Source organism: Hyaena hyaena, unplaced genomic scaffold, assembly GCF_003009895.1.
Source record: "Hyaena hyaena isolate Hyena2069 unplaced genomic scaffold, ASM300989v1 scaffold_1514, whole genome shotgun sequence".
NCBI classification, from domain to species: Eukaryota; Metazoa; Chordata; class Mammalia; order Carnivora; family Hyaenidae; genus Hyaena; species Hyaena hyaena.
In genome coordinates, this window is record NW_024082145.1 from 4,625 (window position 1) to 29,370 (window position 24,746).

Here is a 24,746-nt window from a genome sequence, read left to right on the forward strand (position 1 = left end):
GCCCACCCCACTGCCCTCCCTGAGCGCTTGGGCTGGCCGAGTCCCCACCTCAGGCTTGACCTTAGCCTTCTGCCGGCCAGCAGATGCCCTCAGCAGTCCCTGCCCCGCCTGCCGCCAGAGGCCTCTCGTGGAGAGCCCACCCTCCCAGCGCCCATCTGGGAAGATCCTCTATCTCCCCCGGCCCGCCCGTGGCCACCGCTCGGAGCCAGCGGACACAGGCTGGAGTTACACAAGCCTTTATTTGATCTGCAGGGCAGGTGGCCAGGACGACCTTGCCTCGACCCCCTGGGGTCTCACCGGGGACCCAGCCCAGGGGCCACACAGCTGAGGAACCATGAGATGCCAAAGATGACGCCGAGGGTCTTGGGGATGTCCGGGTCATCTGCGAAGGCCCGGGCACCATCCAGGGGCAGGTGCACCACCTCGATGAGCTCGCCCTCCTCTGCCAGGCCCCCCCCCAGGCCGCTCCGCTGGGAATCCGTCACCTCTGCGTAGAACATGGTCTGGCTGGAGCCGGTCAGTCCCACACCAGACCTGCGGGTTGAGACGGCATCTCCTGAGCCACCTCACTGGACAGACCCCTGTGCCACTCCCTCCCCTCCTAGCCCCTGCAGGCCAGGAAGGCCAGTCTGGCAGGCAGGGCTGCAGGCTGCGCTGTGCCCGCCCCCAGATCCCTGTGACCGTCGGGTGCGGCAGACCTGGCGGTGTGCTGGCTGTCGCTTCTGCCGCTCCTGCATCATGTGGCCTTGGCTGGTGTAACTAAGGGCCTTAATCAGATGACTTTCAATTCATCAACAGAGATTATCTTGGTGGGCCTGACCTAGTTAGGTGAGCTCATCAGTGAAAGTGTAGAGAGCAGAGATGCTGAAAGTCAGAGACACAAGCCTGTCCCGCAGGCCTTGTAAACAAAATAAGCTGTCATGTGAGGGGCCACGTGGTCCAGACCCACAGTGGCCTTGAGGAGCGGCCCGTGGTCCCCGGCCACCAGCCAGCCAGGAAGTGGGGCCCTCGGTCACACGGCTGCAAGGAGCTGGATCCTGTCCCACCATGTGCACTGGGAGGGGGTCCTGAGCCCCAGATGAGCCCAGCCGACCCCAAGCACTGGGCCCAGTCCCCAGGAAGCAGACGAGTGACCCGCGGCGACTGCGAGGTCATCAATGTGGGCTGACAGAAGCCTCCCGGCGTCTACCACGTTCTGCAGTGCAGAGGGCGGGCCAGCCGCTGCCCCCGCTCACGGGAGCCCCTCAGCCAGGGCCTCCCTTCCCACCCGAGGCTCCAGGCTGGCTGGAAGCAAGGACTGTCCCGGCGACCCATGTGACCTGGCTGTGCGAGCCTCCGACCCCAGCACTTGCAGGACACCAGCTCCAGGCTGGGGACAGCACGTGCTAAGGCAGCTGGGGCGAGGAGGGGGGCGGGCTGCTGGCCACGGGGGGGGGGGGGGGGGTGACTGCCGTCTGCGAGGGCAGGGTGGTGGCGGGGCCGCCCGCATCCCAGGGCTGCAGGGGAAGGTCCCGCACTTGTGTGCAGTGGGGCGGGGGGCCGGGGCCGTCAGCCCAGCTGCACACCTGCCCAGCGCGCGGAGAGCAGCGAGAACTGACGGAGTGTCGGAGTGTCGGAGCCCCGCTCCCCAGGAGGGCGAGCCCCACCCTGCTGGCCTCACCCGCTGACCCCCCACCCCAGCCTCTCATCTGCTAGTCCTCTCCCGACCGCCTGTTTACAGCGGCCTGGCTGCGGCTGGGGCCACAGCCTGAGCCTTCGCGCCAGTCTGTGGGATTTCCAGTTCCCGTTTCCGCAGCTTGTGAAGGAGACAGGCACAGCCTTTGACCCAGAGCAAGAGCCAGGTGCCCTCGGGCCTTGTCACCTGTGGCTGCCGGTGAGTGGCCTGGCTCACGGTCACATGGAGAAGATGCATGAGCTCTCTGCTGTCTGTCCAGCCCCGGGTCCGCAGGGACAGCTGCCCTGACCTCTACTCCAGCCCCTTCAGCCCTGCCCCCCCACAGCCACCCCTTGCCTCCAAAATGCAAGTCTTTACAATGCTGCTTGCTGCCTAGAGTCCTCCTGGGCTCCCCAGCACCCTCAGGGTCAAGTCATAGCCCTGTTTGTGGAAATGCTGCAGCCGGGGCTGAGCCATGACTCCGCCCAGGCTCACCACACCCGGGGTCGCCCACATTCCAGGGTGCCTCCCACCAGCTCAACACCAGCCCCATATCAGGCCCCTCAGATCCTCCAGGCCCCCAGCACCAGGGAGGACACCTGCAGAGAACTGAGGCCTGCCCCTCAGACCCAGGCGCTCAACCACTTGGCATCTGGTTTGACGTGGTGGCTCTGAGTCCTGCCTCATCTCCTTTGTGGGGAGGTTGGCTCCAGCCCCCAGCCCCCTAGGCCACGGAGACACCACGACAAAACCCCAGGGCTGCTAAGGCAGAAGGGCCTGGCTGGACGCCGAGAGGGCCCTGCACTGGGCTGAGAAGCAGAGCCCCCCATCTGGACGGGGTGTCACTGCAGAGACTTTCCTCCTGCTCCCAGACTTCACCAGGGTCAGGGACCCTGACAGCACTCCTGGGGCAGGGGTGGGATGGGCTTCACCCCAGCATCCCGTCCTGGAAGGAGAGCCCCAGCTGCAGGCCTCGGGGCCCCGAGGGGAACACGGGGGGGGGGGGCGCCGGGCTGCAGGCCACACCTCTTCCACTCCCAGCCATGCCGGACCCCTGCCCCCCAGCCTCATTCCTGAGGCGCTGTCTGACAGCAGGTCTGTGACTCACCCCCACCCCCAGCGCCCGGTGCCTAATCCCGCAGGAAGTAGAGGCGTCCGTCAGCAGCAGCTGCTAGGGCCGCAGGGCGGGGTCACCGACTGCTCCAGAACTACCCCCGGGGGCCCCGGGCTCCGGCCTGGGTCACCGTCCCAGGTGCGTGCTGTCCGACCTTCCCCAATCCCATGGGTCTGTCTGCACACCCCTGAGGACAGGGTGCTCGCGCCTCCCAGCCTGCCCCCCCCCCCCCCCCCCCCCCCCCCCCGCCGGGGCGCTGCTGCCCAGGTGCCCGTGCCCCGCCCTGCGGCCTGCGGGTCCCGCCCCACTCACTTGTAGGCGGCCACCCTGCGCAGGTCGGAGGGAGCCAGCTGGTAGCCACACTCCTCCCAGGCCTCCGCGCAGGCCACTTCCTCCAGCGAGAGCCCGGGCTGGTCCACGAGGCCAGCGCACAGCTCGTAGGTCACGCCCGCCGAACCGGGCAGCGTCTCTTCCAGCTCCCGGGGCCCGTCCTGGCCCACAGCTGCCAGGGACCCGGGGAAGTGGCGTTCCACCTCGCCCACATACACAGCTGGCGGGGGGGGGGTATTGACCACGGTCACAGCCATGTTGTCCAGGCCTCCACGTGCCCCAGTCTAGGCCAGACCCCCTCACTGGGCGTTAGTTTCCCCTGGAGCCTCCCCCCCGGATCTACACTCTGATGCGAGGGTCACAGGGGCCTGAAGGTGCCCCCCAGCTCTCCCCTCCCCCAACGGCCCACACGGGGCGGCCTCACCTGGCCGGAACTGCTTCACCAACACCAGGCTCTGCTGGGAAGAGTTGAACATGAGAATGGCCACACTGCGGGGGGTGGACAGAGCTCAGCACAGAAGCCACCCCCTCACGTCACCTCCCTGGGGCGCCTGGCTCCTAGCCCCCGTTCCCAGCACTACTGGTCCCTTACCGGGATGGGGAGACTGAGGCCCAGGCAGGGCCAGGGCTTGCCAGGGTCACACAGTGAGGCTAGGACTCAGGCCCACTGTACTCCTACTGGCCGAATGGAGGCGAGGGGGTGCGAAAGGACATGCTGGCGCTGGGCAGGCCGGGGTGGCAGCAGCTGAGGCCGGGTGACTGATGGGACACGCGGCCCCCACTGGCCAGCTGCCCACCAGCCACGCTCCTCATGCCACACTGCCAGCCAGCCCACAGCCCTGATGCTCAGGGGCGGGCAAGGGCACCCGGACGCCTCTTCCAGGTCCACGGGGGCCTGAGCCGGCAGCCAGAGGACAGAGGCAGGGCTGGGGCTCCAGGCTCCCGGGGCCCCGGGGTCCCGGCGGGCAGCAGGCCAGGCCGGGCTCTCACCTGTCATGTGTCTTCATGAAGTCCCACGACTTCTGAGTGCCATTCTGAAAGAGACGGTGCAGGGGTCGGGGCGGGCCAAGGGGCGGTGCCCAGGCAGCCGGGAAAGCCAGACAGCCTGCTGCACCGGCTCCTGCCCGGGAGACCCACCCGAGGCCCACCATGGAGGCTTCGAGGCCCACCATGGAGGCTGCGGCAGGTGGGGGAGGGGCAGCGAGCAGGGCGGGGTCAGCGACAGCCTGATGCTCCTGGGGCGGGGGCGGGGGGGGGGGGGGGGGGGGGGGGGGGGGGGCGGGGGGGTGTGCGTGAGGCAGAAAACCAGAGCAAATGATGGAAAGACACAGGCTGACCTCAAGCAGCTACAAAGAGATGTACCCTGTCACCAAGTGGAGGAAGGATCATGGGCATTGGGGGGGACGGACAGTCAGGACGGGGAGGGTCCCCAGGGGACAGAGATTGAGTTTTCACTGCTGAAGGTCCCTCAGGCCAGGGGACAGGGGGACAGGAAGGCAGGAGGGGCGGGCGGCCTCCTGAGAGGACACCAGCACCTGAGCCAGGCGGGAGGCTGCCCTGCGGGAAGGCGTGATCGGGCTGGGGGACAGCCCCTCCCCCAGCCCGGTGTCTGTCTTGGGGTCTCACACATCCTGTGGTCCTGCTGTTTTGTCAGCGGCCTCCAGCCTGCTCCCCGGGCCTGGGCACCACGCCCCCACTGGGCTCCGGGGGCTCTAGGCAGCCGTCAGTGAACGGAGGAGGTGGTGTGGGGCCTGCCGGGGGCGCAGCCGGGGGGGTGAGGGGCCCAGAATCCTGCCAGTGGACAACGTGGGCTCCCATCCTGGGGGCCAGAGTGGACAGCAGCCATCCCACTTGGCCCTGCCCGCTCCCCAAGGGGGCTGTGCCAATGGGGCTGGCCGTGGGTCCCTGCCCCGAGGCTGCCCACCTCCAGCGTGCTTAGCCCAGCTGCCCTGGGTCACTGGGTCGGCCCTACGGCCCTGGAGAGCCGCAGGTCCCACCTCTGGGGCTCTGTCCAGGCCCTGAAGACACCAGGGACACAGAAAGTACAGCCAGGACCGCAGGAGAGGGAGGACTTCCTGGGAGAGGTGACCGCACCAGCCCCACAGAAGCGAGGGGAGGGCATTCCAGGCAGAGGCCCCCAGTCCCGTGCCGGGAAAATGGCTTTGAGCCAGGCTGGGGGCAGTAGAGTCCTGGAGGAGTGTCAGGGGCCTTTGTTTCCCAGGCGGCGGGGGGGCGGGTGCCCCGTGGCGCTCAGGTCGGGCTGCCTGGGAGGCCGTTGTGAGGTACCACCCCCAGGAGGCAAGCCCGGGCCTGCCTGCCATCTGGCCACCCCAGGGCCAGCCACCCCCGGGGCCGGCTCCAGAGGAGGCCTGCTGTGTCTCCTGCCTCCCTCGGGATACGGCCGTCGTGTGCGAGTCTCAGGGACCCTCAGCTCCAGATCGAGGTGCCTGTCAGACCCTCAGGTCCAGCCAAGACAGGATGCAAGGGACAGCCCAGCGAGGCCCAGCCAGCCGCTCCGAAGGACCCCGGACCAGCAGGTTGGCTCCTGGGCTGGTTCATCTTCCAGGGACCCTGGGAGGGAGGGGCAGCAGCTCAGAGCCACAGGGGTGTCCTGCCTCCGGTCTGTCTGTTTGGACAGCCTGTCTCCCCTGACCAGGGGTGCTAATGACAAAGGGCTGCAGATGCCTCTCGGTGGGACGCACGGCCAGCCCCATGTCCCACAGCCCCCTGAAGGAACGCTGCCTTGGCTCCCGGGCCTGTGCCGGTCACAGCCTCCGGCCTGCTCCGGTTCTGCTCTGCTCACCCGCGCCCATCACTGGGAACACACGCTTCACAGGAACCCGGAGAGGGGCGCCTGGCGGGCTCATCTGCAGAGCATGCGACCCTTGATCTCGGGGTTGTGAGTTCGAGCCCCATGCTGGGTGCAGGATTACTTAAGAATAAAATCTTAAGAGTCCCCGGGTGGCTCAGTGGGACGCTCAGCAGCGTCCAACTCTTGCTCTCAGCTCAGGTCATGATCTCAGGGGTGTGGGTTCAAGCCCCACATTTGCCTCTGCATTTAAAAAAAGAACTGGGGGAGACGGAACAGCAGCCACAGGCCCCGGAGCAGCCCTGTGCCTGGACCACCCTGTGCCCGCTCACTGCCTCCCAGAGCCTCGGCCTCCTGGGGGCAGCGCAGCCACAATCAGGCACCCCCACCCAAAGTCAGTGGCCAGGGAGGGCAGTGACCTCCACGCCCCCTGTCCGTCACCTGACCCCCTGCGTCTGTCCCAGGCCGTCTCCCAGGGATGGAGCCATAGGGCTACTGGGCAGGGCAGGCGAGGGGCCCAGGCGCCCCTCTCAGGCTGGAGGCTGAGGCTTCACAGGGCTGGTTAGTGCAGGACCACGGAGCAGACAGGCAGCTGCAAGCCCAGGGCGGGCGGCGAGAGCACTGAAGACCCCGCCCAGCTGTCCCGACTGGGCGCCGCGAGGGCAGTCTTCACCTGCAAGGGGGCGGGCGCCCGTGGGCCCGACCCAGAGCTGGTTCTCGGTCGCCCCACAAATACTTCCCAGGGAGTCGCTGGTCCCAGTGAGAGATGGGGAGGCGGGGAGGGGAAGGGTGCCCGAGGGGCAGCCCGCCTGCGTGCTAAGCAGGTGGGGACTCCGAGGAGGTGCCCTAGGAGGTGCCCTCGGAAGGAAGCCCACGCGGAGACGCTCTCTAGTGCTCGGCCAGCTCCCGGTCCTGCCTCCTCCATCCGCATCTGCCTCCTCGGCCCAGACGCAAGACCTCCACCCCCAGGAGGCCTTCGCGGACCCCGGGCGCGCCCGAAACGTCCCACCGCAGAGTGCTGCGGCCCTGCCAAGCCACCTCCCCAGAGGCGTCCCGACCCGGGCGTTCACCCGGGCTGGGAACCCGACACGCAGAGCCGGGGAGCTCGGTGAGGCGCGAGGGCCCGGGCTCCGGGGCCGGGGGCGGGGCTCCGGCGGGGGCGGGGCTCGGGGGGCGGGGCTCCGGGTTGGGGGCGGGGCTCCGGCGGGGCCGGGGCCGGGGCCGGGGCCGGGGGCGGGGGCGGGGGCGGGGCGGGGGCGGGGGCGGGGGGGGTCGCGGAAGTCGCGCGCGCGGCCGGGCTCACCTGGCGGTAGTGCAGCGTGAGCGGCCGCAGGTAGGGCGAAGCTGCGCAATGGCTCACGGCCGCGCCCTCGATGCGCTCCATGGCAGCGCGCGGGGCAGACCGGCCCGGGGCGGACGCGGGCAGAGTCCGCACGGGCCTCGGGCGCGCGGCGCGTGACCCCGCTCTGGGCATGCCCAGTGCGCGCGGGGCGGGGCGGACCGCGGGCGGCCCCTGGGGGGCGGGGGCACCGCGCAGGTGGGGCGCTTCCGCGCGCTCCGGGAGCCGAGCGGGGAGGGCCCGCCAGGTGGACCCCGCTGCGGCGCGGGGGCCAGCGGAGGAGGGCGCGGGCTGGCGGGCGTGGCTGGGGGGGAACCAGCCGGACCCGGGGCTTCACGGCCCAGCTGTGGCGCGATGAGCCGAGCGGCTGTCCCAGCCCACGAGGGTTGACCAAAGTCCAGAGATTAAGTGGGGGCGGGGTCAGGCCCCCGTTGGGGAGAGGCTGGACCCTGAAGAGACCGGTCAGGGGTCGCGACTGACTAGTGGAGCCTGCGAGAAGAGGAGGGCAGGGGTCGGTCACTGCACGGGCGGCGGTATGGGACTGTGTAGACACCTCCAGGGAGCCTGTTGAGCGGGAAGACAGAAGCTCTGGAAGGAGGGCGAGGCAAAGGAACCCGGGAAGGGGCGGAACCAGGGCCGTGGCGGATCCAGGCCCTCCCCTCCGGGTTCTTGGAGCGAGGGGAGCTGGCCCGGGGGCACTGCCCACCTGCCCCACTTGGGAGGAGCAGCCACTCCTTGTCTGGAGCCTGCTGCTACCCCCACCCCCGGGAAGCCCCACCCCGCTGACACCCCTCCTGACTGCGGAAAGGGCCCAACAGCTGGGCTCCTTCCTTGGGCGTGGATCCGGGGACCCCTTCGAAATTCACCCACTGCTTCCCCGGGGCCACGAAGGTCGGTGGGTAAGGGAGCTGAGCCCTGCACCAGCTCTCTGACCTATGGCCACAGGGCTAACGGCCCAGGCGGGACTGGCCATGTGGCCCTGAAGCTGACTCCCATGTCTCTTTATCCATTGCTGGGTAGTGTAACAAGGCACCCCAACATTTTGTGGCTCAAAGCACCCGTCTGTTGCTAGCTCAGTCCGTGATGGCCCCTGCCCCCAGGGCAGCTTTCCCTTGAGGTTTCTCTGCAGCTGTGGTCAGGAGGCAGCGCAGGCTGAAATCTTCGGAAGGCTGGGTGGGCTTGCATGTCCAGGGCCACCTCTTTGCTCTGTGTCTGGCCCCTCGGGGGGCTGTCCGGCCTCTCCAGCGTGTGTCCTTTCCGTGCGGTACGGCGGTCTCAGAGCAGCGGGGTTTTCCGACGACGGCAGCCTCCCCAGCACACAGGCGCGAGGCTGCGCTTCCCATGATCCACCTCAGATGTCTTGCAGCGTCATTTCCACTGTGTCCTGTGTCACGGAGAAAGTCCTGGGCCGCCCAGGTTCTAGGAGAGGGCACCTCATGGAGCTCTGGGGCACCGGGCCCCCAGTAACCCTGTAGGGTTTGCACCTCCCCGCCTTTGCTGGTGTCCTGGGGGGCCGAGAGACACCCCAGGGCCCGTCCCAGAAGCTGGCCCCTCCCCACCCAGCAGCCAGGTGCGCCTCTCCTGCACACACTCAGGCCCAGGGGGCGCCCCCTTCCTGGAACACAGGGCAAATCACAGGGCTGAGCTGGCATAGCCCCTGCCCGGGCAGCGGAGGGGCCACAGGGAGCTATGAAGACGAAGCATCTCATTGTTTCCTTCACACTGGGGCGGGGGGGCGGGGTAACATTTTCATCACTCAAGCGACTTGTAGCCTAGGCGGCAGAATGTATGTCCCTTCAAAGTATCAGCAAGGTGCTGCCCCGTGGGAAATGGTGTGGCAATCCCTGGAAAAGTTAACCGTAGAGCTGCCGTCTCACCCGCTAAGTGCGCTCCCGGCTGTACAGCCTGACGGCTCCGCGGACCCTCTCCGCCAGCCCTACTGACAGCCGCTGGCCTCCCTCAGCGGGCCAGCAGGTAAACCGTGTGCTCTCGCTGCAAGGGAGAATATCGCTGGGTCATGAAAAGGAATGAAACTCAGATACACGTGTGAACTTGCTGTCGTTCTGAGTGAGGAAAGCCACGTGGTATATGATCCCGTGGATGTGAGGCAAAACAGGCAAGTCCAGAGGTGACAGCGGATTAGGATTGACAGGGGCTGCGTGGTGGGGGGGGGGGCGCCCGATCCTGGGGATAAGGTCCCCTCGAGGGGTGCCGCAGAGGTTCTGGAGCCCAGTGCTGATGATGGGGGCACATCGTGAAGGCCGCCGAAGTGGATACGCAGTGAAAGGGTTAATGTCATGTGAATTTCAGTTCAAATTTTTCAAAACAGGAAAACTTTATCTGTAAAACAGCTCAAGATGTCTCCCCCAGCCCTGTCTCCCCACATGCCCCAGGGCCCTTCCCCTTAGTCCAGGATGTGGCCCATGCACCCTAAATGTGGACGTGGGGTCAGGAGGCCCCGGGTGAGGGTGAGTCTCTCTGGTGAGGTATGAGTCCAGCCATATTCCTGCAGAGCCAAGCAGGTGGCCTAGAACCGGGGCCCCCTGGTAAAGAGGGACTAGGCCAAGTACCCCCTCAGTGCAGACTCAGGGGCAGGCTGTGGGGCAGTCTAGCCAAGGAGGCACCCCTCCCAAAGACCTGGAGGAAGAGGAGGGGCCAGGACAGAAGAGGCCCTCAGCCCACGCCAGCAGGGGCCCATCCCAAAGCCGCCTCTGCATTTGGGACTTGGTGCTCCAGAGACTCCTGGGGAAGCCACGTCTTCAGCTGCCCAATCCGGATGACCGACCCTCACAAGTCATAGGTGTCCTGCAGACCTCTCCCCCCACAGCCCTGGGGCTCCTGTGTGAGACACTGGGGTCTGCACGCCCACAGCCCTGGGGCTCACTTCCTTAGGCTTGTGTGAGGTGTCTGGGTCTGCATGCTGGACTTCTCTCTTTCTTGGTTTACACTCTTGTTTTCCTGAAGCAGGTGCTCAAGAGAGCACACATGGCAGATACAGTGTGACACCTCGCATGTCTCAGAATGTTCTTTATTCCATCTCATATCCAATGATGGCTCGGTGGGGTATGGAATTCTAGGTTGGAACCACTTTCTGCAGCTCCAAGGGCAGTGGGCAGGTGGTGCATAGCTTCCTTGTCTGCCTCCCTTTTGTGTGGCTGCTTCTACTTCTGAAGGCATCCTGAGGTCTTTGTGACCCAAAACATGTTGATTTGGAGAATGTCCCATTTGTACTAGAAAAGAGTGTGCCTCTATTTATTGCGCTATCCAAATTGTTCACATCTTTGCTTGTGGCTGTTCGAGCTGTCTGTGTGCAGAGAGAAGTTGGAGCAGGTTGCTTGTCATCTGTGACTTTCTATTTTCTGAAGCTATGTTTTTAGTTGCATATGTATTAGGTTCTCTGATCTGTGAGTCATGTCACACATATTGATATTTTTTTTGTGATGCTATTATGTTAAAATGGTTATAACAGTTGATTTTATGTTTGGTATGTTTTACTACAATAAAAAAAAATATACACAATAAAACAACCAGAAACCATGCGCTTCCAAACAGGAGAACACTACTGATGAGTGATGCCCCATGCCTACCATGCCCACACTCAACAACTGGTCCTCGGCAGATACGTTGTCAGGGGCAAATGCTAGACAACTCCAAGGGAGGACCTGAGGATACTGAGATCCAAGAGACACATGAAGGAGCTACAACATGTGGGCCATGTGCAGGCCCTTATCAGACTGACTGTCCAGGAAACTGGAACCAGACTGGGCACCAGCATGCTTAAGGCATTGTAGTCGTTTTCTGGGAAATAGTCTCTTAGCAATACAAACTGAAATATGAAGCGATACCTAGGATTCGCTTCAGAACAACCAAGTGGGAGGAGGCACGTCAGGGGGTGAGGACAAAAGGTGGGGGCCAGAGGCAGGAAGGATGGAGGAGGGGGGTCTCTGTGACCCAGGGGATGAGAGACTGAACTCCATCCTCATGGCCCCCTGTGCCCCCTGAAGGGCACTTCCACTTGAGTCCTTCATCTGTAACTTAGGCAAATCTCTGTTTTGTTCTTCTGGGAGGGAACTCAGTCGTGCTGTCCCCTCTCCCTGACAGCCGTACCCAGCTCTGCGTGCCTCCCTGTTCCGGGAGAACCCTTGCGGTGACCTTTGCTGGTTTCTGCTCCAGGGACCCCTCCTGAGCCCCGTGTTTCAGTATCATGGGGATTGTGTCTCCCCCGGTTCTCTCTGAGGCTCTGTGCCCCCTCTCCAGGCTGTCAGTCTGTCCTGCCCAGAACAGCCGGGCCACATTACTCCTTCTCTCAGGCCGGGCTCCTCCTTGGCCTGGCCTCACCAGCCGCACCACGGAGCCTGCTGGGCTGGGACTCAAGTGCTTGGGGCTGGGGCGTCCTCCAGCTCACACCGAGGGCGCGCCCCACCCCCCCTGCTTGCCACCACCCTTCCTAAGGCCTCGCCACCCACCCTGGGCCTGCCCTCCTGGCTGCCTGGCTTCCCACACCCTCCAACCTGGGCCCTTGCCCCTCTCCCACCGCTCGTACCAATAATCCAGGGCTCAGTGTTGGGTGGCCCTGGGTCTACGGCACCCGCACCCCGAGACTCCCAGGCTCCTCACCGGGATCCTGCAGGATGCGAGAGGCGGGGCACCAGGGGTCCACAGCCCTTACCAGTGCTCCTCGGGGGCTCGTGGGAGCCCCCAGCGCACCCACCACTTCCCCTGTACGACTGAGCTGAGACGTAAGCCACACCCCGCCCCTGTACCCCATGTGCCCCATGTGAGACTTGAGGTCAGGCCCAAAGACAGCAATAGGCCCGACAGGCCGGCGCTGGCGTCATGTGAGTGCTGCCTGCCCCTCCACTGCCCGGCTGTGTCAAGGTCCCCCCGGGACAGAGCGGCTCATGCAGGCCAGGGCCACACTGAACTGGGGCCGGTATGGCCACAGCCCTGGCCAGGTCTCAAAGGCTGCAGGGGGCACAGGGTATGTTTGGGGCGGCCCTCCTGGGGAGGGGAAAGCAAGGCTGGGTGGAGCCTGGACAGGACCCTGAGGCCCACAGAGGGCGGGCAGCATGTGGGTGGTGTGCAGAACCCTGGCTCTGACCTCACTCAGGCCCCGACACAGTGCAGACACAGGCTCCCGGGACTCGCGCAGCCTTGTGGGCGGGTCCGTGTCGCCCTGAGGCTGGTGGCTGCACCAAGGCCCCATATTCCCAACCTCTAGGCGCCCCTGGGTCTCGAAGGGAAACAGGCCGGCCAGCAGCCCCCAGAACGCACAAGCCCCATCGCGGACCGTGCCCACCCGGAAAGCACGAGCCAGGGAACAATGCCCTTCGTGTGACAGACTTTCCCCTGTGTTGGAGAAAATAGAGTCTCATAGAATGGCGATTTCCTGCATTTGTGCCTGGGCCTGAGGGGTGATTCACACACAGACCTCCCACAAAGAGGAACCTCTGGCCAAGTTCACTGCAGCTGGGTCCCCTGGGGCTCCTGCACCCCCCAAACCCCTAGCGCCAGGCAAGGCCCACCAGCCGTCAGTCCTCTGAGCCTCAGCCTGACCCCGGCAGCTTGAACATGTGCAGAGCGGCTGGAGCTAGACAGGCAGCAACAGGGCTGGGAGAAGCCATGGGGGGCTGCCTGGAGGAAGGGGACCCGAGCAAAGGGCTAGCAGCTATGCAGGAGCCAGCCACGGGGGGCATGAGGATAGCGTCTTGGGGGACAGTGGGTCCCTGCTCCAGAGCAGTGAGGGACAGGGTGCCTCTGGGCTTGAGACCAAGGGGCTATAGTGAGGGCAGGCCACGGGCACTGGGTAGCAGGGGCAAGTTCGAGAGAGGTGTGGCCATGGCACTGCCTGGGCCTCCTTTCACATCTACGGGTGGGGGTAGGGTGGCCTGGGGGTTACCTTCAGGTATGGGGAGGCTGAGCAGCGACGGCCAGTGAGGACCACCATGCGGGGGCTGCGGACGAGGGGGTGCTGGGTGCTGGGTGGCAGAGTCGTGAATGGCTGAGGCAGGCAGGCCCAGGCCCTAGGGGGACAGTCCCTCATGGTAGCAGGAGGAGCCCGAGGGCGCCCCCTGAGGTCTTTCCCTCATGGGGGGGAGGGGTGAGGACAGGACCTCAGGGGCCCCCGCAGGGGGAGGGGACAGACACTGCCGCTGACACTGAGCTGTGCTCCTGGGGAAACAGCAGGTCGCTGACCTCCATCCACCTCCACCCTCGACCTCGGCCACGCGGCTGCCGGCTCTCTTCGGGGGTCCTTTGCTGTGACCCTCCCGCGCCCACGTGTTTGTCAGGGCCCTCGGCCCATCACCTGACTATACTGTAACCTTTCTGTGGTCCCCGGCGTGTCCTCCCGCAGCCCAGCCACTACCCTCCCTGTGGACACCACTCCCTGGTCTTTCCTGGGCCAGGCTTTTACCAACCCCTCCCCCACCAGAGGCCACCACTCCTCCCCTGGAGTTCTGGGGTCCTTCCCCGGGAGCACCTTCCTCCCATCCCCTGCCCTCCCCCTTCGGGGCCCCCGCAGGGTAGGACCGACCACCCTGCTGTGGGTGCCACACAGCCCTTCCCTCGAGCGCCCCTGAGGGCCGTGCCAGGCGGGCCCACGTGGCGAGGCTCGCTCGGGAGTCCTGCTGCTGAGCCCGCTGGACACCCTCCGGACCACACGGCACTGGCTGCTCCCAGCTCGCCCAGGCGACGGAGTGCACAGCCCGAGGGGGTGGGTGCGTGTGGCAGGCTCCTCCCACCTCCCTCTGCTCTCTGGGGGGAGGCACCTGTGTGGGGATTGGGGCTCTCCGCACCCCTCTGCCCCTTTCCCCTGGGCCCCCCTACACCTCTTCCATACCAGATACCTACTTGGCGGCTGCCTTTCAGACAGGTTCAAGTTCAAGCTCTAGACCTTGTGATCTCCAGCTCCTAAGGCCAAGGGACCCAGGGGTCATGGCTCCTCTCTTTCCCTGGTGGGTGCTCAGCTCCTTGCTAAGTGCTTGCTGCCCTTTGTAAAGCACCTACTAAGTTCCAGTGCTGTGCTGGGGGCTCTCCGTCTGACACCTCGCTTCACTTGCACAAACTCCGTGTGATAGCTACAGAGTTGAGAGGGGTACAAGGCTTGTCCAGGGTCACAGAGGAGCACTTCTAGCAGCCTGTCCCCGTGGGGACTCAGCCACATGGGGGCTGGGTGGCAACCTTCCCCTGGGCCTGGGGCAGCAGCCTCCTGCAGCATTTAATCTCCAGGTTGCCTAACTGTCCACATAGTCCTTTTCCAAACCCTTTGTTACCGACTTTTCATCAAGTTCTGCCATTGAAATGACTGCAGTTTTTTTCTCATTGAGTTGGATTCAGGTGGGGGGGCGAGGGCAGCGCAGGCCACATGGGGGCTTCAGAGGAAGGAAGTGCAAGACATTCCAGGGCACTGGGGCAAGGGGCAGGATGAGGGCCGGTCAAGGAAGGTCCACGCCACGTGGGCCCCACGTGGGTGGGACAGGGGCAGAGGCTGTGACCATCTGTGCTTTGATTGGCTTGGACAGGAATGGTGAGCTCTGGTGCTGAGCCAGGTCCCATCTCCTACCCAACCAGTAGGCCCCAGTCCCAGGTATGGGTGAGCGTGTGATCAAGGTCCAGCCCAACAGAGGGGCTGCCCCCTGGGCCCTGGTGAGGGACCCCAAGAAGACAGCAGGTCCTCGGTGGGCGGGACTGCCCAGCAGAGCCCAGGGAAAGGTAGAATGGGAGGCCTGGCCCCGAGTGGGGCAGCACCTGGGTCTCAGTTTCCCTTACTAACCCCCCCCACCCCCAGGTCACAGTCCAGAGGTCAGCCTGGAGTGCTGAATAGACTCTCTTCTTCTGTAGGGGCAGTGGGAGTTGGATTTCCATCCCCTGGAATCTGAGTGCTGCCTGCTGCTGTTCTGAGCCTCTAGGAGTCTGTCATCCCCAGCCAGGGATGGGGGAAGAGGGCAGGCCTGGGAGGGGCACCCTTCTGCCTGAGGATATCCCTCCGGCTTCCTCTGCCCTCCCCCGTCGCTACAGGATCTGATCTCAAGAGCCCAGCCCCCACCGTCACCTCCCCAGGAGGGGACCTTCTGGCCCACCCACCCACCCTGCAGGCGGGCAGACTGAGGCTCTGAGGAGTCTGAGCCCCGGCCAAGGCCGCGCATCGGTCCGCAGTCTCCCAGTCCCAAGCCCAGGGCGCCCCCCGGGGCAGGTAGCTGTCGCCTCTGACCCCGGGCTGCGGCGGCCTCAGCGTCTGGGCCTCGGCTCGGAGCGTTTCCTGCCCTCCCGCCCCAGCCCGACCCCGCAGGAAGCGGCCGCCTCCCGAACAAAGGGGCCGGCGGACAATGGCCATTGAATTGGGCCGGGGCGCTCGCGCACTGACGGGCCGCCAGCTGCCCGCGCTGATAAGGCCCGTTCCGCGGCGCCCGGCGCGGGGACTGACGCCCGGCCCGGCCCCGCCGCGCCCCCGGCCCCGCCCCGCGCCCCGCGCCCCCGCCCCGCGCCCCCGCCCCGCGCCCCCGCCCCGCCCCAGAACGCGCGGCGGCAGCGCCGGACGGACCGCGGCCCCGCCCCTCCGGCTGCAGGCCAATGGGCAGTCGGCCCGCCCCTGCCAACCGCACAGGGGCCAATCCGGGAGCTCAGCGCGGGGCAGACCCCGCCCCCTCGGCCCCGCCCCCGGCCTCGGCGGTGCGGGACCGCTCCCGGCACTGCCGCCCCGCCTGCACGGGCCGACGGAGACGCGCTCCGCCGAGGGCGTGGTCTTTGGTATTTCCCCCCCAAACGCATCGGAAGTCCGGATGCTGGGGCACGGTGGCGCCTCGCTGCTCCTCGGTGGCCTGGTGTGGGTGGGACGCCTCGCCGTGATGGTGGCGTAGCTTTGGGGAAGGTGGCTTTTGGCTGTCATCCTTGGCAGGGAGAGCACAAGCCTGGTGACTCTGCCACAGGGCCCCAAGGGTTGGGTTGGGGGGACCGTGGTGATGGTGGTGCTGGGATGTGGCCCCGAGGAAGCAGGACCAATCTGAGTGGCGAGGGGCGAGGTCGCTCTCGCTCTTGGTGACACCCCTGCCTGCCCCCCGCCGTCTCTACGGGATCTGGTCCTGTAGATCGGTGGGGTCGCCCACGCAGCGTGGGTGCCTCAGCGCCCCTGCCAGCTGGCCTCCTGACCCTCCTGCCTCCCAGGAGCACCCCATCTCCCGGGTAACCATGACCACTCTGTGGATAGACAGATGGACACACACCTGACCTTAAGGTGACAGTGGCCCTCAGGTAAACGTGCACCTGCTTGACCTGCCTGCCCCTGTCCTGGCCCTGGCTGTGTCCTTGCCTTGACCACCCTTCCCTTCTTCCCCTTGATTTGTTGCCTCTGAGCTGCAGCTGGCCTTCCTGCCCCTGGCTGCCGGAGGCCTCCTGTGCCCACCATGACGTCCCCGATCACATCCTCTGCAGGCAGAGCCAGGCGGTCATAGGTCACAATTTGTGTTGTTTTGTCGGCCATCCAGGCCAGGCCATGGACACCTGGGCCTGCATCAGCAGCTGCTGGCCAGGAGCCCCCGCCCCCAGCACACGCCCTGCTCCTGGGGCTGCAGGAAGTGGGAGGCCTGGAGGCTTTTGACTCTGGCCCTTTATCAGCTTCCTGCGGCGAGCCCAGCCTGGGCCCCCGCGGCGCCGGGACGCCGGGTAGGCAGTGACTCACTGGGAGCCTGGCCTGGGGACACCCTGCCCCCCCATACACACACCCCTCCCCCACCTATGTCCTCCAACTCTCACCCAAGCCTGCACCTGGCTGGTAAGGCCACTCTGAACCCCATTTCCAGGATCCCAGGCCTGCCCCAGCCCTGACCTTCCGTCACATCGACCCACCACCTTCCCTGTATTTTAGGGTCCAGCTCTGCCCTCAGGAAAGACTTGCAGGTCCCTCCTGCCCCAACCCCAGCCACCAGGGCTGTCTGCCCTCCTCGCAATCCCAAATGCCCAAAGCCAGCAGGTGAGCAGCCAGAGTTCAGGGTCCGCCAGGGTCAAGCACACACCTCCCCCTCTGCCCATCTCTTTGGACACACACTTGCTCCCCACCCACGGACTTGGGACTCCCCTCCTCGCGCCTCTGCAAGAAACACGACACCCCATCCTGATGTCTCCCACCCCCAGAGGCTTTGACCAGATGTCCCCTCCTCTCCCATGCCCTCTGACACCAGGTCGGTGGCCCACCTGCCTCTTCTGTGTCCCACTGTGGCCTGACCAGCTTCTTTTCCTTTGAGTCCCAGTGTGGACCCTTCCTCCTCCAGAAAGTCTTCCTGACTAACCCCTACACCCCTCTCACCCCAGGGCCTCCTGAAGGATGTCACCACTGCACGGAGCTTAGACGTTTCCATGAAATCTGGACCCTCCACGGGAACCTGGGGTCCGCTGTCCACCGCAGAACCCGCCCCTCACCCAGGGGTCCTGGGGACGCTGTGCAGGTGAGACGGGAAGTGAAGCTGAGGGTTGAGGGGAGAGGGCCCGGCAGGTGGTCAAGAAGGGCACCTATGCCTGCATCAGGCCACCGGGTGCAGATGTAAATGGCAAAGGAGCAAGCCACCTGGGGGGACTCCTTCCCAAAGGAGCAGTGCCTGCCAGGAGCAAGGCTCCCTAGGGCACTGACCCACCCAGACCCGCAAGAGGGCTCCCTTCCTGCCCGCGCAAGCACGCCTGACCGTCCTGCAGCGCCGCCTGCCGGCTGGGGCCCGGCGGCCCCCAAGCACTCGCAGAGCCCGCAGAGAAGGGAAGGGGTGCTCGCGCGGACCTCTCCCCAGTTTTCCCATTCCCCGTCTGGGGTTGCACTGAGGGTCCTGGAATGCCACCCAGAGGCCAGTGGACCCAGGTTTCCACCTCTTTTCTGTGGCCTCCCGGTCATCCTACCCTCCTCCCGGCCACCCTGCACCTTCTACAGACCCGCAAACCTGCGGCTGTCCGCCCCCACGAGCCGCACCTGCTCAGACCCTGCCTGGGCGGCCCGTCCCCCGAGCGCCCCGCCTCTCTGTGTCCCAGTGGGCTGCACACCTGAGCTGCTCCGCCTCCCACCCCTGCCTGCTGGATTTCCCCATAGCACAGAGGCCGCTCCCTCCCGGCCGTGTCCCCACCACCAGCCTCAGGCTAAACCTTTGCTGTGAGGCTTTGCCAACGCTTGCTGAGTGAATTCATCTGTGAACCGATGGAGGGGAGACACGCGTTCTGCAGAGTCCTGCGTGTGCGGCCGGATGAAACACTCATCCTGGCAGGGGCTTTTGTGGGGAGGCCTCAGGGAGATCTGAGGGCGATGGGCAGAGATGTGAACGGACGTGTCCGTTTCCCCATCACTGAGCTGACAAGCACACGGTCTGTGTGTGCGCTTGAGTGTATGATGCCCACGTGCCCACGTGGGGCCCAGGTGAGGCTGTGCAGGTGCTGATCCTGGCACAGAGGCGCTGCTTCCGCCCAGCTCTGGGCTCCTGGGTGCTTGCTGGCGGCGTCTCCGTGGCCTCAGCAATTTGTTCCAGTGATGGAAGGTGACCTACCCTTCCTGACCCTGCTGATCAGCCCCTTCCTGCCCACCTGTGAGCCGGCCTGGGCTGCAGGGCACCCCTACCACAGCCCTCCGGGATTGCTCCCCACCTGCCCCTCCCTGGTGCTCTAGCCCTTGGGCGCAGCTGTCCACCTTCCTGGCCAGGGCCAGCTGCGGTGGCCGTGAGAAGGTGCTGGGGACTATCGGTGGTTGATCAGGGTCAAGGTCAGGTCCCACCAATCTGGGGCCCCTGCGCTCACAGGTCCCAGCCGGGCCCATTGTATGGAGACAATGGCTTCCTGAGCCAGGTTCCTCTGCCGGCCGGAAAGCCATAAAGAGTCTCCACTTTGCCACCGCCCACGTCCCTTTGAAGGGCCTGCGACTTTGGAGCCAGTCCCTTGGCCACTACCCTTTGCCAGCCTGGCTGGGGCCCAGGCCTCCCCAGAGACCAGCCAACCCTATAGGCACGTAGGCACAGAGAGGCGCTGACCGGTCAGGGAAGCTGCTGGCCACACACAGCATGGCCCCCACGTGAAGCCTGAAGCTCGGACTCAGGGGCCCTTCTGGCATCCCCTAAGGGACCAGGGCGCATGCACAGGGTGCTGAGTGTCCTGCTCAAGTGGCAGCTTGGCACCTGGGTGTCGGCAAGCATGTGGTGCTGGGACTGGGGGACACAAGAAGGGCCATCAGTCCTCTTGCAGGGCAGGGGACAGGCAGAGGGTCCTGCCTCCTGCTGGGCAAGTCCTCCCCAAGCCCAGCTGGGACTGGGACACCCCGTTCTCCAGGAGTGTGGCCGCAGGAATTGGGACCAGCCCAGTGGGGGGAAGGGGACCACAATCGGGCTCCCTAGGGCCACAGAAAGCTAGGGGTGCAGTGTCTGGGGGGTCCGCAGGGCCAGGTGGCCACACGTGGAGGGGCCTGGGGCGCTGAGGAGTGTCTGGGAGGCCCCGCAGATTCCTTGGCTCCTGCTGGGCCTCCAGGGCTCTGACGCCTCCTCTTCACGCCTGTCTTTGCCACCTTGCTGGGCGAGGGGGCCCTCAGACCCAAGAAGGGGACAGGGCCAGCGTACGGAAGATGGCAAGTCTATGGCGTGTGTGCGGGGTGGGGGCTCAGCCAGGCCAGCCCTTCAACGATGTGTTAGGGACCTTGACACATTAGATAAAGAGCGCAGTCACTCAGCCACCTCGAGGCTCCTAGTCTTTATTATTTGGGGATGGTAGCATTCCCGGGCGGAGGGGGGGGCGCGCCTCAGTTGAACCTGCTCGTGAAGCCAGGCAAGGGCTGGCCTGGGCGCCTGCCGGGAGCGAGCAGCCAGGGGGCAGGGCTGGGTTGAGGGCAGTGGCGTGGTCAGCCTGTGGGGCCTCATGCCCTGGAGGCTGTGTGTGGCCTGCAGCCCAGGTCCCTGAGTTCGCCCCACCGGGACGCGCGGCCCCGGCCCCGGCCCCGGCCCTGCTCGTGCTGCAGCCGCCCAGAGGCGGACAGGATGCTGGGGGAGGAGGGCAGAGCTGTCGCTGCCACCCAGGCCTGGTCCCGGGAGGGTGGACGGCCCCCAGCAGGAACCCCTGGGGGCCGCCCAGCCCCTCCTCGAGACCCACACTACCCTCAGGCCAGCAGCACTGCTGCCCACCCAGGGGCCTGACCAGTCCAGGGAGCACCTGGGGCTGCAGGAGGGCGCCTGGCGGGAGCAGCTGGGAGGGGGGCTGTGTGGGCACATGAGGCCTGATACGCAGGCTGCCGTCACCACGAAGTCACGGATGACAGTGGCCAGCAGGGGGTGGGAGGCTGGGGCAGAGCACAGCCTCTTGGAGGGACTGCATAGACGTCATGCCCTGGGGACAGAGGGCCCTCCCATCGCGCCAACCTTCCTCCTGCCTGCCCCTCTCTGCCCTCGGGGCTCCTGCCATCTGCCCCGGATGCCTGGGAATGGTCTGTGGAGGGTCCCGCCCGGCAACCCTGAGGGGCCACCCTGCCTGAGAGCCCTGGGTGGGGAGGGGAGTCCCAGACCTCTCCCCCATGCTGTGGCCGCCCGTCTCCCTGCAGCCATCTGGAAGGTGCCCTGTAGTTTTGACTCCAGCTCAGGGATGGACGGGTGCAAGGTCACGCAGCACAGGGTGGGCGGGGGACAAGCAGGTACCACAGACACGCCCTAGGTCTTGGCTGCCCCAATCCCCGCTGTGGGACTGGGTACAGGGCAGGCCCCGTTGCAGGTGCCCTGTGAGGAACACCAGCAAGAGCAGCAGCCTCCCGACCACGGCTAGCACGGGGCGCCCGCCTGCCCCGGCCCGGCCCCCCGCGGTGCGGTGCGTGTGCACGCCCAGGCGGGGACAGGCGTGTACCTGCACACCTGCTAGTGTGCGGTGCCCTGTCCGGGCCGGCACTGGCTCTCACCCGCCGGGCTGCACTGCTGGGCGCTGGGGGGGAAGGCATGATGGGTAAGGGGAGTTGGACTTGGGGGGCTGGGGATGAACAGGCACACTGTTCCCACTGGAGCCTGCCGGGTGCGCCAGCTTGCTGCCTCCCGTCCCCCAGGACGCCCCTGGCCCCAGCAGCAGGCCTCCGGCCCCAGCTATGCAGGCCCAGGGACAGGCACATGCTGGGGGGCTGCCCAGGACCTGTGTGCGTGCCCATGGGTGCATACGTGCTCACAGCGTCCCCCAGCACCCGACAGACAGCTAGTGGGGATCCCCCTGCTCGTCTCAGCACGGCTGCAGTCGCTGGCCGGGCCCCGTGGGCAGCCACCCTAGAGTGGGTGTGGCCAGGCCCCAGCACGCGGGAGGGGGTGGCTGTCGCCTGGGAGGTGACGCAGGCTCCTGAACCCCTCTGGCCTCAGCTGAGATGAGGGTGAAACCGGCACCCACCTGTCCGCAGCGCGGGGACTCAGCAGGGACCCAGCGAGTCACCAGCACCTGCACACCGTGAGGGGGGCACCTGCACGTGGTGGGGGGGAAAGCACCCCAGGAAGGCCCACTGCCAGACACAGCCCCTTGGGGCTTGACCCCAGCCTGGGTCTGACCGCCCACTGACCCTCAGCACCTCAGTGACCCTGACCCTCCGACGCAGGAGTGAGGGCCCTGCCTCTCCCTGGCCCGGGCACCCAGGCCTCCCCAAGCTTTCTGGGTGCAGATCCCTGTCGCCCAGCTAACAGGGACACGTAGGGATGGGGGAGGGGGGAGGTGGTGCTGGCGCCCTGTCCCAGCAGACGACGGAGCAGGTTGTTCTCAGGGTGCCCAGATGTAGGGCGGAGGGGCGCATAGACCTCCGTGTCCCCCGCAAGCCCACTATGGTGGCAGTGGTGACCGCACGCTGCTGGCTACCAGGCCCCAGGTCACGGCCAGGGCCTCACTGTCCTCACACCGTCTCCGGGGACAGGGACAGCAGCTTCGCACAGGCGCTTCCTCTCAGCGTGGTTCTCCCTTCTGTCCCGAGGTGGATGGGGAGCCAACGTCCACTCACCTCCACCTGCCCTGCTGGCCGCCCTGAGTGCCTGTCTCCTCCCTCAGAGCCCCCACGCCCTCCGCACACGCCCACAAAAACCCCATCGCCACCTGGGGGCGCAACACGCCCCGCCCCCCGCGGAAACCTCCTCTGTCCAGCCTTCCAGAGTACGTGTCCCGCCAGAGCTCAGTGGAGGCGGCCCCATCTCCCAGAGGGCCATTCAGTCACCTCCACAGCCACTGCCACACCTCCACCTGGAAGTCCCCAGAGCCGGTCATCCCTGGCTAGGCCCAGACCGCCCTCTGCTCCCCAAATGATGCAGTGAACCCCCCACCCGCCCCCACCAGGAAGCCAGCGCTTGGGGCCGCTCTAAGAGCCACTGTGGCCAGGGCCTCCCTGCCCTGTGGGCCCTCAGGGGCCATGGCCAGGATGGCCCGTGACAGGGACAGACTTGGGGACTCCATATGGCTGCGCACAAGGAGACTGCTCATGAGCCTGAACCATGTCGCCTGAGTCCAGCCTGCCCGCTGCACACTCCTCCCACGCCCACTGGCGGGCGGCCCTGCGGTGGCCTCGCTCCCCCGAGGCAGGCCACGGGCCCAGATGTGGAAGCACAGGCCGCAGCCTCTGTGGGTATCTGCTCAAGTAATGGATCTTTCTGTTTCACTAAACCCACTCTCCTCTCCAGCTTCTGAGGAGCCCCGGGGTCCAGGCTGGCTGCCGGGTCCAAGACCTCAACGTCCTCCCTGCTGCAGACTGCTGCATTGGTGGGGGGGCCTGGCCCAGCCCTGGAGATGGAGGGCTGGGCCCTGGGAAGGCAGTGGGGCCCCCTCTGCCGCTGTAGGGGGCACGGTGGCCAGGTCTAGGGCCTCGAGCGGCAAAAGTATCTGCCCTGCCTCCACGGCCACGTCCAGAGCAGCAACACCCAAACTGAGGCCCTGAAAGTGGTTGTTGGGCCTTCAAGTGATGAGGCCTGGCCCTCGGGGGGAGCCCAGGGCAGCAGAAGCCATCCGGAGCAGGGCGGCCGGGCCTGCAGCCCCCCTGCCTGCCGCCCCCCTGTGGATACGGAGCCAGATCCCAGGTCAGACAAGGGGTGGCTTCAGCTCCAGGCAGCAGCAGAGGGTGTGGGGGCACCACCCAGGGCAGCTGTGCACCCCGGGGACATGGGGCCGATCGTCCTGTCTGCTGAGCCGTGTGGCCGACTCAGTTTGTGGCCGGCGGGGGGCCAGGGGCGGGCCAGGGCCCAGGGTCTGGCTGAAGGCGCAGCTGCAGGCACAGAGCGGCCCTGGCCCCGCAGGGGTGGGGCTGCGCCCTGCTTCTCAGCTCCGGGGAGGCGGGGCCACGGCACCCGGCTCCACAAGGGGCAGAGCCCACGCAACCCTCCACTCGCTCCGCCAAGCGGGCCTCCTCGTGCCTCAGTTTCCTTCCACGGGACAAGACACGTTGGCCCAGATGCTCAGACAGCGGTCCGGTCCCCTGCTGGGCAGAAACACTCCGACGACGTTCCAGATGAGGTCACGACAGCGAGTGCTACGGGGGTGCTGAGTGGCCACGGCGAGGGCCCACCCGAGGCCCCCACCGCCACACGCCACTGGCGGCAGGGCCACGGCTCAGTACCCATCGTCCTCCTCACCGTCACAGCCGTAATCTGTGGAGCAGAGGGGAACCGTGGCCGCCCTGGTGCCTGGCAGAGCGCCGTACAAGGGGGGCCGTGGGGGGGCCCTGCTCCTGCCAGCCGGGCGGCTCCCTGCAACCCAGGGCCCACGGCCTTCACGTGGGCAGAGCCTGTCGGCGAGTGCCAGGCTCGGTGTTCTCGGGACGGACAGAGCCGACCTCCTTCCGCAGAGAAAGACAGAGACTGAAGCTGGCCGGCCTGTGGCACCTGGGCGGCTCAGTGGCTGAGAGCCCAACTTTGGCTCAGGTCACAACCTCGTGGTTTGTGGGTTCGAGGCCCCATCAGGGCCTGCCCTGTGGAGCCTGCTTGTGACTCTCTCCCTCCCTCTGTCCCTCCCTCCCTGGTTCTCTCTCTCAAAAATAAAACAAACACGAAAACCACATTCTGCAGCTGACAGGCCCGAGTTGAGGGCGGTAAGGAGCACAGCTCGTGCCCTTCCGTGCGCGGCAGCCCCGCCCTGCCCCTCACCGCTGCTGCCCAGCATCTGCAGGGCGCTGACGCAGGGCTCCCCGTCGTCCTCGTCGGGGTCGTCCTCGTCGGGGTCGTCCTCGGGGTGGTACGACACGGGCCCGCTCTCCACCAGCACCGCCGTGGGCCTGGTGGGCTCAGCTCCCAGGGCGGGCGGGCTCGGGGGCACGGTCTGTGGGCGAGGGGCACAGGCTCCAGAAGCTGCCTGCCCCGGGGGCTCCCGGCAAGGACCCCTCCCAAGCTTCCAGAGCGGCCAGCGAGGACACCCAGAGCCCCGATCTCCCACGTGGCCCCTCGCCCCCACCTTCAGCCCGCACACACAGCACTGCCCAGAAAGCCTCGCCCTGCGGGCACGCTGTCCGACGACACAGCCTGGCAGCGTGGCCCCCGCACGGCCGGCCCACTCTTCAGATACCCCCGCC

General features: G+C 66.3%; 2 protein-coding genes across 4 annotated transcripts in view; both read right to left on the reverse strand.

Annotated features, from left to right (window-relative positions):
- Positions 1-220: 220 nt before the first annotated feature.
- Positions 221-7,363, reverse strand: NUDT14 (nudix hydrolase 14). Its single transcript, XM_039223964.1, has 5 exons — positions 7,211-7,363; positions 4,089-4,132; positions 3,523-3,587; positions 3,081-3,318; positions 221-534 (listed from the first exon to the last, which is right to left on the reverse strand). Exons 1-5 carry the CDS (start codon positions 7,289-7,291, stop codon positions 294-296), a joined length of 669 nt encoding a protein of 222 aa, XP_039079895.1. The 5' UTR covers positions 7,292-7,363; the 3' UTR covers positions 221-293.
- Positions 7,364-22,293: 14,930 nt separating this feature from the next.
- The window catches only part of BRF1 (BRF1 RNA polymerase III transcription initiation factor subunit), a 52,827-nt gene continuing 50,374 nt past the window's right edge, over positions 22,294-24,746 (reverse strand). For all 3 annotated transcript variants that reach the window (XM_039223938.1, XM_039223936.1, XM_039223937.1), the window contains 2 exons: positions 24,325-24,496; positions 22,294-23,829 (listed from right to left, as the gene is read on the reverse strand). In XM_039223938.1, the coding sequence (XP_039079869.1) occupies positions 23,792-23,829; positions 24,325-24,496 (210 nt within the window). In that variant the 3' untranslated portion in view covers positions 22,294-23,791. The remainder of the gene's footprint in view (positions 23,830-24,324; positions 24,497-24,746) is intronic.